The 17,139-nt window shown below is 40.3% G+C and overlaps 1 protein-coding gene across 2 annotated transcripts in view; it reads left to right on the top strand.

The window, feature by feature from the left end:
* Positions 1-12,275, top strand: part of LOC103590006 (cytochrome c oxidase assembly protein COX15 homolog) — an 18,432-nt gene extending 6,157 nt beyond the window's left edge. Inside the window, exons 5-10 of one of the 2 annotated variants that reach the window (XM_008572119.1) lie at positions 664-831; positions 4,339-4,420; positions 6,024-6,178; positions 7,602-7,715; positions 8,770-9,875; positions 10,334-12,275. In XM_008572119.1, the coding sequence (XP_008570341.1) occupies positions 664-831; positions 4,339-4,420; positions 6,024-6,178; positions 7,602-7,715; positions 8,770-8,901 (651 nt within the window). In that variant the 3' untranslated portion in view covers positions 8,902-9,875; positions 10,334-12,275. The remainder of the gene's footprint in view (positions 1-663; positions 832-4,338; positions 4,421-6,023; positions 6,179-7,601; positions 7,716-8,769; positions 9,876-10,333) is intronic. The other variant, XM_008572120.1, reaches the window with a different exon arrangement.
* Positions 12,276-17,139: the final 4,864 nt, after the last annotated feature.

Here is a 17,139-nt window from a genome sequence, read left to right as displayed (position 1 = left end):
GGGGGGGGGGGGGGGTTGGCCAAAACGGAGACCTGAACACTTGACCTCGGTGTTCAGCTTTTTTTAAAATCAAGAGCCAAGGCTTTTTCTTTGACTGTGAGTCCCCAGATTGGAGTTCAACTTCAGATCTTTTTGTACCCTCGTAAACTATGATATCCAGTTTCATTTTCCTTAAAGAAGAGTGGGAACTTAGATATTTGCAAAGCAATCTGCTTGCAAAGCCTTACAGATTTTTATGACTTTCCTTCAAACTTTTGTAATTGTCTTATTCCCACCAAACCTGACAGTAATTATTTTTAAGCAGTTTTTTAACTCTAAAGCATTCAATATAGTTTTCATAGAATCAACTCTTTTAATTCTCATATTTTATTGGTTTACATAATGTTAAATTATATCAAGTATTTGTAAAGTCTTGCTTGTAGATATATTTCTGTGCACTTTTCAATATTTGGATTGTACTTCATTAAAACATTATTGAAATTGTGGTTAAGTATTAATGGTGCTATATGTAGATTTGTAGATTTTTTGTCGTGATTCTTGGGACACAGGGTATATGGAAAGGAGGGGTCAGGTAGGAAGTACTCCTGATAACTCACTTTCTCAGTCAAGTTGAACAGACCGTTTCAACCATGTTTTATTTGCCTCTTCTCTTATGGGTTCTAGGGTCTGTTAGGATGGTATATGGTGAAAAGTGGATTGGAAGAAAAACCAGACTCCCATGACATCCCCCGGGTCAGTCAGTACCGCCTCGCTGCCCATCTGGGGTCAGCCCTTGTTCTTTATTGCGCCAGCTTGTGGACCTCACTCTCACTGCTGCTCCCTCAGCACAAGGTAAAAGTCAGTGTCTGTACTGATACCACATTTGCACACGTGCTGGCAGGGTCAGGGAAATGGAAATTCGGGCTCTCATGGGAAGTTATAAATCAAAAATCATGGCTTCCCTTAAAGTAACATCTATCAATTTATCAGAAACTAGTTTGGAGAAACATTGAACTTTCAGGCTTTGGATAACTTTGGGACTGGAAAGTAAAATGTGCAATTATTCTGTTAAGCTGGAGCAATTCATTCAGAGGAAAATTAGCATAGGAGCTGAATTTTATTTTAAAATTGTGATAAAGTACACATAAACTTTACTGTCTTGACCACTTTTAAGTATACTCTTCAATAATGTTAAGTATATTCACTTTGTTCCCAATCTCCAGAACTTTTTCATACCCATTAAATAATAACTCCCCATTTTCTCCTTCCCCCAGCCACTGGCAACCGCCATTCTGCTTTCTGTCTCTATGAATATCACTGCTTTAGATACTTCATATCAGTGGAATCATACAGCATTTGTCTTTTTGTGACTGGCTTATTTTATTTAGCATAATGTCCTCCAGGTACATCCATGTTGTAACATGTGTCAGAATTTTCTTCCTTTTTAAGGCTGAGTAATATATCATTTGTTTATCCATCATCGAAGGACACTTGGGTTGCTTCCACTTTTTGGCTGTTGTGTATAGTGCTGCTATAAACATGCATGGGTATACAAGTATCTTTTTGAGACCCTGCTTTCAATTTTTTTGGATATATGAGGGGTACTTCAATATGTTCTTGGAAAAATAGAATTAAGATAATGTGAATCTTTCCATGAACTTTTTGAAGACTCCTTATATACCCGGAAGCGGAATGTCTGGATCACAGCAATTTCCGTCATCACACAAAGTTCTATTGGACAGTGCTGATATACTGTCCCACGATATCTTAGTAATGATACTTAACTTTTCACATACTAGATTGAAAACCATTTGAGGGTAGAGATTTGATGTAACTCCTTTGTATCTTTATAACTACCTGTTTATAAAGTTCTTAATAAATATTTGTCAATTCACTGATTAGTATCAGAACTTGACTATAGTAGAAATAAAAACAAATTTTGACTTTACCAAAAAACATTAAATGTGAGAATCTCCACTCTAGGTACTTTATGTAATTTTGATTTTGACTGCATTTGCAAAGCTCTAAATACCACACACAACATGAAAACCTAGTCTTGTATCTTAAGCCACATCATTTCAATGATGGTAAATTAATGTGAATAATTCAGTTATTGAACAGATACATATTTGAGTACCTACATACCAAGCATTAGGCTAGGATTACTATAGTAAACAAGACAGATGGAAATTCCTGCCTTCACAAAACTTATAGGATAGCAGTGAAGACAGAGAGTAAATGTGTAATTATAATAAAATATGATTCATGCTAGAACAGAATATCCGCTGGGAGTACTTAACCTAGTCTATGGGTCAGAGAAGATCTGACCTTAAATTGTCCCTTAGATTTGGCCTTAAAGATCTCTTCTGGAGTTCCAGTCAAGATGGCACAATAGACAGTTCCCAGCATTACTCTCTCCCACAAATCAACCAATTTACAACTATAAAAATGTAACATCAACCAACTGAGGCCACTGGAGCTCAGGGGAAGAGGAGGAGAGACCACAGTGAGAGAAAGAGAAAACTGCTGGAGTGTTTCGTGCCACAGCCGCGTTAAGCTTGGAGCCGGTGAGCGCATGGAGCAGGAGCCAGCAGAAACCGCAGCTGTGCCCTTCAGATGGAGTTACTTGGAGGCAGCAGGGAAGAAGAGGGCCTTGGCGGCCCCCAGGACAGCAAGACCACTAATAGGGTTCCCATGGGCCCACGCAGGAGCGAGGAGCCAGAACAGCTGAAAAAGGGGAGCCACTCAGAGGCCGGTGAGTCATCGCAAGGGACAGGCGCAGGGCCCATCCCATGGGAAGTGTTTGGAGCACAGGCAGTGGGGGAGACGTGCCCACCAGAACACTGGGACCCAGCAAGGACAGCTGATCTGCCCCCCAATCAGCGCAGAACCACTCAAAGGAGACTAATCGGGAATGCAGAATTGCATGGGCTGCAGTTTGATGAAAAGATTCAGGCCCAGATCAGTTTCTACACAACCCAGGAGCTGGAAGTACCTATAAGGTCAGCCATTAAACCCTGAGCTGCACAAAAAGCCTTCCCTAGGGAAACAGCAGCAAAGCAGCAATTTAACTCAACCACACTACTCAAGTACTGGTTCCCACAGGAAGTTCCCCCATTTTAGAAGTAAGCAAAGGACAAAAAATTAGTTCTGGCCCAGGCACACCACCACCACCTTGGGGCCTGCCTGGGAACCAGAGGCTTGGAGCTGGGGACTAAACCCCACTCCCACATCCAGGCACATGGTGCCAGCGCCTCAGGTCCCACCTGGGGACCCGAGATATGGAAGAAGGGACCAGATCCCCCTCCCACAACCAGGCACACTGTGCCAGCACCTCAGGGCTCGCCCAGTGACCCAAGGCATGGAGCCAGGGACCAGACCCTCCTCCCATAACCAGGCACACCATGCCAATGCCTTGGGGCCACCCGGGGACCTGAGGTATGGAGAAGGGGACCAGACCCCCCCTCCCACTGCACCAGCACCTGGGGGACCTCCTGGGGACCAGAGGCATAGAGAAGGGGACCAGACACACCCCACAACCAGTGCCAAGGAGCATGCCAAGAACATCACCTCCATGTGGGTGGCCCACCACAGCCACCATAATAACCATGGCTGCCATGAAAGTGGCTAGATGCCACAACCACGATGCAGATGGTCCACCAGCCACTGGAGTGCATTGACACAAGGAGAGTTACCAGCAGAGATAAAGGAAAGAAGAGGATGTCTCTCTCCACAAAGCCCATTTCAGAGTGACAGAAGAAGCATCTGTTCTATGATAATATCGAGGGAACTGATCACACCTCTCAGCATTGGACAGATCATCTAGGAAACAAATTAACAGAGTAACATTATTCTTTCAGAAGGAGAGAAGAAATGTAGGGTAATTAGAGGGGGGAGGAGGAGGGAGTGGGAGATGGGGAGAGATTGGACAAGGGGTGTAAAGAATAATTATGATTTGTAACAATATATATGCTAGTAATATTGATTTGATCAATATATCTCAATGTTGAACCCAAAAAATATGTATAATCAATTTTGATTCAATAAAATAAATTTGTTTTAAAAATCAATTTTACTATGGGCCGGCCTGGTGGCGCACTGGAGAGTGCGCCGCTTGGGAGCGCGGCGGCGCTCCCGCCAAGGGTTCAGATCCCATGTGGAGACCGGTTCCCGCTCACTGGCTGAGTGTGGTGCGGGCGCAACACCGAAGGTTGCGATCCCGTTACCGGTCAGTAAAAAAGACAAAAAGGAAAAAAAAATCAATTTTACTAAAAAAAAAGTTAAAAATAAAAAAGAACTTTTCTACTTCTTGTAGTTCCCTCAGTACAGTTTATCTGAGTGATTTTCTTTCTTATTTAGTTGCCTGAAACCCGTCAACTCCTGTGGTTGAGACGATTTGCTCATGGAACAGCAGGGCTAGTGTTCCTTACAGCTCTCTCAGGTAGGACTCTTCTCATTAAAATGGCCTGTTTTCATTCCACTCTAAGGAGGGCTCTTTTGCCTAATGCTTTGCCCCTTCCTTCTGCATCTTCATATTTCCCTTTCACCCCTGCTCTCATACCATCGTCACCCTGTTTTCTATTTCTTCCTCACATCCAAAAATTCTACTTTCTGGTCAGTTGAACAAAAATATTGAACATCTACCTAGATCCAGACTGCCTAGGTTCAAGTCCTGGCTTCACGACCTATGAACTGTATGATGTTGGCAAGCATGTAACCTCTCTGGGCCTCCGTGACTTCATCTGTAAAATAGAGATGATGTACGATGATAGTACGAGTAATATATGGAAAGTGCTCAGAACAATACCTGGCATGTAGGAAAGGCTACATAAGTGTTAGCTGTTATTATTATGTAAACATTGTTATTATTATTACATTATGCCAAGATGGATCAGACAAAAGGCTTGCTTTCAAAGATGGCCAAGGGTGGGTTGTTCATTGAGGCAGAGACTGGTACAGGTTTTTCTCAGTCTTTAATACACACCTCTACCTCTCTCACTCTAGAACTGCACTGTCCAGTAGAGCAATCAGTAGCCTCATGTGGTTATTTAAACTTAAATTAAGATTAAGTAAAATTTAAAATTTAGTTTTTCAGTCACGCTAGCCACATTTTGAGTACACAATAGGTACATGTGGCTATGGCAATTTTATTGGATGGCATAGATACAGAACACTTCTGTTTTCACAGGAATTTCTGTTGGACAGAGCTGCATTAGAATAAAAATAATATTGATTCAAAGCAGTGATCCACCCAACCCCTTTTTTTCAGCATAAGAGCACATGAACTTTGACTTTGTAAGTGGCATTCACAGAAATTAGAAATGTGATCCAAACTTCTCTGAATCTTCTTTGATCATAAATAATGGATCAATCATTTATTAGTCTATAAATGCTCTCTTTATGTGTTTATCCAGGATTTAATTTATAAGTTTTGGGTTTTTTCTCATTTCTGTGTTCATGCAACAAACATTTATTGAGCACTTGAGAAAGACAGGTAATGCACAATAAAAACTATGTCAGATATTCAGTACTGTGAAGAAAAATAAAGCAGGATAAGGGGAAAGAGAGAGGTGGGATAGGGGAGTGCCATTTTATACAGGCTTATCAGGGGAGATCTCTTTGGTAAGGTGACTTATGAGTGGAGCCATGAGGAAGCTAGGGAGTCTATGGTGCAGATGTCTGGGGGAAGGAAGAGCATTTCCGAAATAGATAAGCAGTACTCAGTGTGGGGTGAGGAGGGCATCACAGTTACTGAGGGAATTTTCCAAACTAGTATGCCTCTTTCTCAAGAACTTCTAGTCCATGTCTCTAGGGGAGGCATGCCAGAATCTTGGGGTGGGAGCAGGTGAGGATGCAGTTTTTGTTTTTTCAAGTTCCCATGGTGATTGTGTCATATATTCCCTGTTTAAGAACCCCTGTTGTAGATTGTTCTCTGACTCTTCCCTTTGTCTAAGTGTGGGATAATAGGCATTTTCTATGTCGGAACTAGTATTTGATCTCTTCTTCCTCTCATTTTAATAAATACCATTTACCTTGGAATACAGGTGCTTTTGTGGCAGGGCTGGATGCTGGGCTTGTATACAACTCTTTCCCCAAAATGGGAGAATCCTGGATCCCAGAAGACCTCTTTGCCTTCTCCCCCATCCTGAGGAATGTTTTTGAAAATCCCACCATGGTTCAGTTTGATCACCGGATTCTGGTAAGTGTGACTGGTGGTTTCCTGCCAGAGAACACAGAGAGCCTCTCACAGGCTTTGGAGTATCAGTGAAGCACTGATGGCAACAGTGAGAGGGTAAAGCAGGAACTATATTTCCTATTCTTTTTGGAAGAAATTCTAGGACCAGTTCTCTGTTGTTTCTGTCCTTATTACTCACACTCTCCTCCAGCCAAATTCTAGCTTTTAGGCTATAGTCAGCTTCTTAAAAGTTCAAATATGCCTTTTACCACCTGGCAAGTGATAACGTTCTTCAATCCTGCATACACCTGGAGAGTGATTTTAGCAGAAATGAGGTTGAGTAGAGAAGAGAGTGCAGCAACCATGGTTGCCAAGCACATAGCTATCAAAGCTGAACCAGTATCCCAAGGACCCAGGAGCTTCATCAATACTTTCCATTTTATTTAAGCTAATCTGTACTGAGGGCCTGCTATGGGCCATGTTAAGATTGGCTTGGCAGCCTGGGCATGATGAATTGGAGCAGGGAAAGAGCAGCAGCAAGGAGACCATGAGAAGCCATAGCACTGCTACAGTAATGCAGAGGAGAGTAATGGAGGACAAGGCTATGTGGTGGGAGTGGGACTTGAGAGGAATGGTGAAGCTAAAAGAAGTTTTAAAGAAATAGTTAATAAGATTGGCTGTTAGGAATAAAGGTGAAGAAAGATCAAAGGAAAGCCCAACCTCCTGTGACATGCTTAAAACATGACCAACAGAAAATGGACCATTGGAATGAGTGTTGAACGAGAGACAGGAAGTTGCCATCAGTTTGAGGCATGTTGTGTGAGATGATAGTAGTTCATCCAGAGAGAGGTCCAGAGGACTCAGTTATCCAAGGGGGGCTGGTGCTTGGACAAGTTACATTCTTTCTGACACCACAGAAGGGAGAAAAGAACCTTATTGTTAGTGCCAGATCCTTGTTCTGAAAGGATGGGAATGAAAATGAGACTTGAAGTCTTTTTTTAGCACCAGCTGACAGTACCACCACCTCCTCCATTTACAGCCCAGGAAAATGGTAACCTTCATGTGCTGGGATCAGCCCTGCTTTAAGAATACAGGATTAAAGTAGAGATAAAATTAGTGATAAAGATACAAAGAATGCATCCTTAAAAAGTGAGGGCCATGCCTGGGGGCACCCACATTGGAAAGTGGGTAAGATCTCTGAGAGAGAGTGTGTGTGTATAAAGTGATACAAGTACACACAGAAACTTACGTGGAGCCCTGGGTAACACCAGCGTGGAAGTGGCAAGTAGAAGAGGATCACAGAAGAGACTAAAGAGTAGTAATCAGGATAGAACTATGGCTCGATTCTCTGCAACTGGTACAGGAAAGTACTTCATGGCTGCTCAGTGGTTCTGGAGTAAGGTGAATGGAAACCTGGCACTTGTGATGAGTCTTTTCTTCCCTGCAGGGAATCACTTCAGTCACTGCCATTACAGCACTCTACTTCCTGTCTCGGAGAATTCCTCTTCCTCGAAGGACCAAGATGGCAGCGGTGACTCTGCTGGCTTTGGCATATACACAGGTATTAAACCACTTCTTTTTTGGTCTGACAGTATCCACAAAACAAAGTTAAAAAAGAAAGGTGACAGGCTAGTAAAGGTATTTTCAATATTTATTTTATTTTATTTTATTATTTTTTTAAAAGATGACCAGTAAGGGGATCTTAACCCTTGACTTGGTGTTGTCACCACTACACTCTCCCAAGTGAGCTATGAGCCAGCTCAATATTTATAATAGATTAAAAGATTAATAACCAGAAAATAAATAAAGGATATCAGTGCAAGTTTTCACAAGGGGAATGATGAATGGCCAATAAACATGAAAATCTATTTAGCCTCGCTCATGATCAGAGAGGAGCAAATTAAAACAAGCACCATTTTGTGCCAGTCAAATTGGAGAAAATGAAAGAAAGAAAAGAATAGATAATCACATATTGGCATGGGTATAGGAAAATGGATCCTTTCAAAGATTCTTGGTGAGAGCATGAGTTGGTATGGCTTTTTTCAGGGGGCAATTTGACAATATCTTTTAAAATGTTAAATGTATAATCATTTGGCCCAGCAAATTGACTAGTGTCTGCCTTGGAAATATTCTAACACATAAAGAACTTTGTATAAAGAGATTCATTGTAGAATTGTTGTGATAGTGAAAAACTGGAAACAACCTAAATAGTTAAATAAACAACTATGGTACATCCATATTGTGGAATACTGTACAGCAGTTTAAAATAATAAGATCTCTAGACATATATTAAGTGCAAAAAAACAAGTGATAGAACAGTGTATTTTTTAAAAGCACAAAACTATGTCTCTATAAATTTATACAAAGTGCAAGTATGTAGAAACTGGTAACAGTGACTACCTTTGGAGAACTGGGATGGGGTGAAGGATAATTAAGGGGAATTTTAGGTTTATCTACTACATTTTATTTGAATGCTTATGAAATTTTAAATATATATATATATATATATTTAATGTTCTAATGGGAGAATGATATGGGTGATTCATATGCCCAGACATTTTCAGTCTGAATTTGTGGTTACTGCTTTTCTTATTGCTTTCTTTCTGTATTAACAGGTGGGCTTGGGCATTAGCACTCTTCTGATGTATGTTCCAACTCCTCTGGCTGCCAGTCACCAGTCAGGCTCCTTGGCTCTGCTCAGTGGTGCCCTTTGGCTCATGAATGAACTCCGAAGAGTCCCAAAATAATTCTCAGAGGGTCAGCTTCCTAGGACTGAAACTGCACTTTTGAGAGCTCATCAGAGAGCACAAGAAGTTATGCTTTTCGATGAAGATAACCTTGGCATACTAAGTGGTTTCCAAATTGGTCAAGTTATTTAAAATTCTTTGCCTGTTTTGAAGTCACTGGATCAAGAATACCATTAAGTATAATTAGCTAATGGTTCCTTTCTAAATCTGTTACTTTTCACATTGAAAATCAGGTTTAATGTAGAGAAAGAAATGTCTGCCATTTGCTGCTTATTCTTTGTCTCAGGTTTCTTAATGTTTGCAAACTCTTGGTTCTGTATGCCTGATTTCTGTCTCGTTTTTCTCCTGAGTCCTGAATTCTGCCTGTGTAGAATTTCTTTATGATCTTCACTACCATCAGGTGAAGTTTCAAAGGGAAGGACTGGCATACCCTGAAGTAGCTAGCTAGCCCTAAGCAAAAAATAGCTAATGTCTTCTAGTGTCCTGATTTTCAAAAATGGGGAAAGCCTACATTTTTACAAGTTTAATGTGTATATGCAGCAAAATGGTTTATAAGTACTTGGAAAAGGAGGTAATCAATAGTAACCCACTTGGATTCATCAAGCACTAACCTAGTTCCTCTTCTGATAGTGCTATTACATCGCTAGGTCAGAGGTATGGAACAGACAGTATAAATTGGTTCCTGAAAGAGTTTCCTAAAAGGCTTGTGGGCAAGAAAAATATGGCCTTGATGGTGTGCTACATGGACATCTATTCAGATATTTAAACAAATTGTTGATTACTGAATTGGTATGATTTTGCTCTTGGTATTTCACAGGGCTCTGTCTTACTCAACTTTATTTTTTAAATCATTGATTTGGATGAAGGCATCAGAAATGTCAGATGTGAGGATGGAGCAAACAGCATTGCTAATAGGTGGCAGTGGCAACTCAAAACAGTCCCAGAGTGACCTTATCAAGGTGAAATTAAACATTATATTGGGCCGGCCCGGTGGCGCACTGGATAGTGCGCCGCTTGGGAAGCGCGGCGGCGCTCCCGCCCGAGGGTTCGGATCCCACATACAGACCGGTTCCCGCTCACTGGCTGAGCGAGGCGCGGGAGCAGTGAAATTAAACATTATATTGGGCCGGCCCGGTGGCGCACTGGATAGTGCGGTGAAATTAAACATTATATTGGGCCGGCCCGGTGGCGCACTGGATAGTGCGCCGCTTGGGAAGCGCGGCGGCGCTCCCGCCCGAGGGTTCGGATCCCACATACAGACCGGTTCCCGCTCACTGGCTGAGCGAGGCGCGGGAGCAACGCCGAGGGTTGCAATCCCGTTGCCGGTCCCCGGTCCGGTACGGGGGCAACACTGAGGGTTGCGATCCGTTGCCGGACACGGAAAAAGACAAAAATAAAAAAATTTAAATAAATAAATAAATAAATAAATAAAATAAATGTAAGGTACTCATTTAAATTAAATAAGTTGTATAAATTTGGAGTGAAGAAACCTGGCTTCATATCATTTCATATAAAAGTCTTGGGGATTTCGGCTGGCCTCAGGCTCAACATGAACCAACTATTCATGTTGTTATCACATAACACAGAAAAATTAGTGGTGCTTCAGGTTTTATCAATAGAAGTGTCACAGCCATAGTCAGAATAACCCCCCTAAGGTATTGCATTTCACTTGGATACAAAATTTAAGCAGGACATTGACCACTAAGTGTGTATCCAGAGGAAGACACCAAGGTGGTGAGAAGTCCAGAACCTCTATCACGTAGGAAATAGTCGAAGGGACTAGGGATATTTAAATGGGGACAAGAACATTTGGGGAGAGAGCAAGATTCCTGTCCTTGAGAAGTTGAAGCCCTAACTTAACAGAAGAGGAAATGAGTTTCCTTTGTGCTGCAGAGCTGGGAGCAATGGATGAAAGTTGCTGTAAGTTAGTTTTTAGTTCTGTAGAAGAGTAGGGTGGACCAAATCAAATGCCCACTGGGGTCAGGCTGGTGGAGACAGTGACAGACTGGAGAGCAGGTGCCCCAACTAAGGGGTAAACCACTACAGAGCTCTGGCCTGTTACTGCTCTGCAGGTCCAGGGTTGTCAGATCTGGTTTTTTAAAGAAGCCAAATATCTGGATTTTTATGTAAAAGCTCTCAAGTGTTGGCAACTAATTTCAAGTTTCTAAAAACTACATGCAGTCTTAACATAAATGACCTAATATTTGCCCATTTGCAATCTCTGAACTAGATGATTTTAGTTCCTTTTTTTTTTGGTGGCTGGCCAGTACAGGGATCCGAACCCTTCACCCTTGGTGTTATCAGAACCACACTCTAACCAAGTGAGCTAACTGGCCAGCCTTGGGATCTTAACTAAGGGATTTTAGTTCGGTTTGTTTCAACTCCAATATTCTGAGTTTCAGTGTAACCTACAATGTACAGTTCTCAGTTGGTTCTTAGTGTAATAAAAGATGGTTTGTCTTTTTCAAACAGCCCCGAACCTGGTGGGCTTATACGGTTGCCTAGAAGTGACTCCCAACCTCTCTCACCTTAGAATCTTTGAAAAATCCCAAAGCCCAAGCCTTATTCAAGACCAATTAAATCACAATCTCTAGGATCAGTAATAGGCATATTTTTAAGTGTCCCAGGTGATTCCAATGTGCAGACAAGCTTAGGGACCACTTTCCCAGGTCCTAATAGATTAGTTACCTTAGAAAGTTCTGACTAGCTTATTCCTACTCCCTCTGAATTTCTACCCCACCCTATCTCATTTAATCTGCTATGTTGATACTGTTAGTATGTTAATAGGATATTGTCTCTTCTAGATAGTAGAATTTGTTGAAGAAAGGGAACTGCAGTTATTTGGGCAGGTTCCTGCACCATTATCTCCTACTCCCTGAACCCAGGTTGTCCTTAGATAATAACTGAGTCAGCAGAGGGCAGTATCATCCAACCCAAAGAACCATATGCTAATGCTTCTATAGTTCCCTCCGAGAAAGTAGCAACTCATGAATAAGTTCAAATTTCAGATGTTTTACTTTATTTTTCTTGTATTACAGATGATGAGTCAGTTTGGAAAAACAGATCTGGTTACACTTAGCTGTTTAACTATATTATGCTATCAATGAGCTCCTGGTGGAGATTGTCTTAATTATTTTTGTATTTGCATTATTCCCAGCACCACTAGAAACATACCAAATATTGAATGAATGAATGCATGAATTAATGGAAACAGATGATTACATATTGATGTCCCAAATACTTTTTCAAAAAAAGTCACTACATATCTATAGAATTAAATGAATTTCCCTTAACATTTTCAAAGATCTCAACAGTTCTGTCAATTGTTTTTAAAATATGAAGAAAATTAAAACACGGCTTTCTTAATCAGTCAACCCAGAATTTTTTGTCTTTAACTTACACTGACAAATGCTCTCCATCTGTGGCAGGGCTAACGATTAGCATCTGCTTAAACTGATGTTGGTTGCAAAGACCAACACTAACGATCATGATTTTAGGATAACAAGTTTATCTGAAGCTATCCTTCTGATCCCAGGACGAGTGGTGGGTTATATATCAACAAATGTAACCCACAAACCCATGTCCCTGCATGATGGAGAATGCATCACCTCTCTAACATGCCTTGTGCATTTTCCTCAACACTGACTTAATGTTTGTTAGTGAGAATTTTAACAACTACTCAGCAAAATCATTCTTATTTAATGTGAAGCATTAGAGAAACATACAGTCTTAACAGCCCCTAAAAGCAAGGCAATATAGGCAGACTTTGGTTTTTTAGTGTGGAATATATGGTTGTGGATCATAATAAAAAGATGCCTTTCAACACACACTACATTGGCTCCTGCTCAAGGTAGAAATAATGGAGGAGACATGGCATATACTTCAGGGTTTCAACTGACAGGGAATTGTGGAATGAGAATTTCAAATACAGTATAACAACAGAAATACTAGAAATTAAAGTGTCGGAGGGATCCCTGCTTGCAGAGAAAGACTTTTCTGAAGCTAATAAGGGGCAGAGCCTTCACCACCAGCAGGCCAAACTCTGGTTGGTACTCTGTAGAAGGGGCTTCCTTAGAGTGGAGGAGTGGTGGGTCACCAAAGGATATATGAGTGGCTGCCCTACTTAAAAAGGAGAGGCTCAGGAGTAGACACATCTTCAAGTGTGCCTGAAGTCATGCATGCCTGACTATAAACATTCTGTGATTCAGAAAATTTTTCTCAACTTTGGTTTTCATAAAAATAGCAAATGATTACATTTTAAAAGTGAAAGCCATTACGATATTAATAATGATCCAGTCTTACAAATGAAAGGATCTCCTTATTGCTCAGATTTCCAAAGAAACAAAATGGTCAATTGGTGTATTCTTTCTCTGTCCGTCTAATAACAGTACTGACAAACTAAGAAATAATGAAATATTATGGCAAAAGGGAAACGTGTAATAGTTAATAATGGGAAGTATTAGGATATAAAAAAGAGAGATTGGACAAAACAGACTTAGAATGAAGGTTTACCAAGCCACCTGCCAAACAGACACCAAAAGGTCTACAGAACACCCAAACAGGGTAGTATAACTTTCCAACTTAGATCCAGTTTATGAGAGAGAAAACCAAGAACAGAGCCATAAGGAATACAGAACACTACCCAAAGGTATCTGACTCCAGGTATATTCACTCTGTTTGCAAAAATGTGTGCTATGCAATATTGTTCATGGAAAGGGCCAAAATTTGGTTTTGAGTCCTTATTTTTTAACAGTAATTTTTGTAACACCAACAAAATCGTCACAAGTTTGGCAGAATTTCCCAGTGGCAGGACTCTGAAGCTAGCACAACCTAAAAGACTTATTTGGAAGAATCTGAAACATCGACTGCTACTTCTACCTTATTTCTTAATCCCAATTGAAATGATACCCCACATACTACGGTGAAAAGGAAAGTTAGATACTAGTTCTGAATTAATTTGAGAAATTTAAAGACAGCAAAAAAACCCAGCACTCTGTTTCTGTTAGGGAGTCTGGAAACTGCCCCAGAATTACAACCAGGTTTTTTAAATGAGGTAGATCTAATAGGCATTTATACCTTCATTTAGATTTTAACCATCATATGAATTGCTTAGATACTGTGGTTAGGAAAACTGTACAAAATTAAATTGTTTAAAAATAGTAAAAGAAAGAAACTAGAATAGATGCAGTGAAAACTTGACACTCTTAACAAAGTATTTCTTTTGAAGTTTATTCCTAAATGTGAGCAAAGCAATCACAAATGAATGTCAGATGCAGTTATAAAGATTGTGCATGATTAGTTGCAGCCAGCTGTATTATAAAGAATAGATTCTTTTGAAGTACACATAAGAGAAAAATTCTGTCGGTTGTGTTACAGAGAATAGAGAAACCCAGGATCAGGAGGCCACTCACTGTCACTGCACGTATTACATACCACTGTTCTGGCCCTCAATTTCAACATCCATAAAATCAAGGGAGTTGACCAGCAGACCTCTAAAATCCTGGCTTTAAAACTCTCATCTGAAATTTATGATTGCTGTTGGAAACTCCACTCCATTGACTTTAATGTCAGGGGTTAGGGATAAAATAGGAGGCTGTTGGTGGCAGCCTGGTCTTCTAAACCAGAGGCCAAAATCCTCTTCTCAAAACCACACAAGTTTTCTACTTTGTCTCCCACTTTTACTTCCTTATCTTGTCTTGCTACCTTGTTTTGTAGATGAGAACTGAATGAGAGAAGGCAAGTAACTTGCCTAGGGTACCAGAGCTAGTAAATGACAAAGCCAGGACTAGGATCCAAGTCTATTTGTTAAGTGCAGTGTTCTTTCCCTTAAATCACACCACCCCCTTGTCTTTCAACCCTGACAAAAAGCAAAACACAAAACTATGAGACTGGGGGTAGGGAGAGAAGCATCTGTTTAGATAGTAAGAGCGAGAAGTATAAGTTATTTTATTTCAAAAATGTAAATACGGGGCCGGCCCGTGGCTCACTCGGGAGAGTGTGGTGCTGATAACACCAAGGCCCCGGGTTCGGATCCCATATAGGGATGGCCGGTTCGCTCACTGGGTGAGCGTGGTGCTGACAACACCAAGTCAAGGGTTAAGATCCCCTTACCGGTCATCTTTAAAAAAAAAAAAAATGTAAATACGGATGTGATAGGACGTACCTAAAAAGACTAGCTTAGTGAGTATATGGCAGACTTTCAGTTAACCACATTTCAATAATCACTGACCAGGGCCTTCAAGTTAAAGGAAGCTCTTAGGCCAAGGAGGGGTGTGGGCAGAATACTTTAGATGAAATTTGGAGAATAAATACAAGGTTGGTGGAAATTGCTTAAAATTTCCCAGACTGAGGAAATTCAATTCATGGAATGAAAGAGAGAAAGATGGTATAATTTGGCTTAGCATTAACAACCACCTAAGTGAATGTAATCCCACATAAATGGGTATTATACATATTTTCATTATGTTCTAGTGCAATAATCCAGGGAAGTGACAGGTTGTACCATCATAAGACTAACAAAGCATCGCTCCTATAAGCCACTGACTCCAATTTTGACATTTGTGACCTGTCTCAGTAATAAAAGTACTAAAACAGTTCAAGTTCATTGTTGCTGTTATTAAAAGTGACTGGTAAGATTAAAAGGACACAGTGGCATGTGAATTTTATGACACCATAATTATCTTCACAGAGGAACCACTAAAAATGCAGAAATGGAAACAGAAAAGAAATCTTTAAAAACTCAAGGCTAAAAGAGGGTTAAGGATATGGCAAGATTGATTTCTGCTTCTATAAGCAAGACTATTTCATTATGAGGAAGCAATATATATAAGTAATTGGCCCTCAGGAAGGAATAACTGACTTCTGTTTCTAGCAAATGAGATTTCATTTAAAATCTATTAATTGAGAGCAATGGAAAAAGCATAGAAACCATTACCAATAGCAAATATTCAATTCTTCTGAGGGGAATGATAACATATTTTTTCTTATTTTTACACTATGGAACTTGAGGAAGACCTACTCATGGTAATAAAGACAAGCCTAGACCCCATAATATTAAAATAAACAGGACATACCACACTAAACAAAAACTCAAGGACTAATGAAAACAAATTAAGAATACATTTATAATGAAAAAATGATAAATGTAGGTATCCTGAGATTTTCAACTATAAAAAGAACATAGTAATATAAATCTCAAAGGTGTCATGATTAAATAATACACAAAATTCTTAACAGAGCATCTGATACATAATAAATGATTAATAAACGGTAGCTATTATTACAAACCAGGATGAAGAAAAACCTTACTAAGAGCTTTCAAATTGAACTAATCACTACCTCTCTGCTTCAACTTCATTTTGAATACACGAAATGATCACTGTTAACCAATGAAGTAGCTTTTGTTTTGACTATATCATTGACTAGATTTTACAAGAAAACCAAAAATAGTATTTGGAAACCAAGAGGAGGGGAAAAGAAAAAGTTACCTGAGTAGGCAATGGCCAACAAAAACATACTTTGACATTGTTGTTAGGCAGCATGCATAAGGCGAGGGCTCACTCACAGTACACAAAGATAATAAGTAAAAGATAACCAAGGCAATTTAGAAGGCTTAAAAATTAAAGGAAATTGCTGTGACATAAACCATGATGAAAAGTAAAAACTATATCCAAAGGAAACTGTACAAGTCTTTGCTAGATCCATGTTTATCTAACTCGAAAATCATTCAAGACTCTTCACCTACTGACCAAGCATCAGTATACTTACAGTAGTTTCATCTCAGTTTATTTCTAAGAGGATCTTAATTTTTTTTTTCTCTTTTTTAATAAAGTATTTAATTCTTTTCTGCTCCCAGTAAGGAATTTACTTTTAAGGAATTCTACTTTTTGTTCTTTAAAGGCAGGGAACTTCTTCCCTATTCAGCTAATCCTAGAAATCAAAAGTGACAAGAAGAAAAGAAAGCTACTTCAACCCTCAGAGCACATTTGTGGACAGGACATTCAAGGCTACATACTTATATAGGAATAGGTAAAGTATAAAGATGACTCCAGGGCCGGCCCGGTGGCGCACTGGATAAGTGCGCCGCTTGGGAAGCGCGGCGGCGCTCCTGCCCGAGGGTTCGGATCCCACATACAGACCGGTTCCCGCTCACTGGCTGAGCGAGGCGCGGGGGCAACACCGAGGGTTGTGATCCCGTTGCCGGTCCCCGGTCCGGTACGGGGGCAACACTGAGGGTTG

Source organism: Galeopterus variegatus, unplaced genomic scaffold (assembly GCF_000696425.1).
Source record: "Galeopterus variegatus unplaced genomic scaffold, G_variegatus-3.0.2 Scaffold753, whole genome shotgun sequence".
NCBI classification, from domain to species: Eukaryota; Metazoa; Chordata; class Mammalia; order Dermoptera; family Cynocephalidae; genus Galeopterus; species Galeopterus variegatus.
Note: the sequence above shows the minus strand (reverse complement) of the source record. Positions and strands in the feature narration are given on the sequence as shown.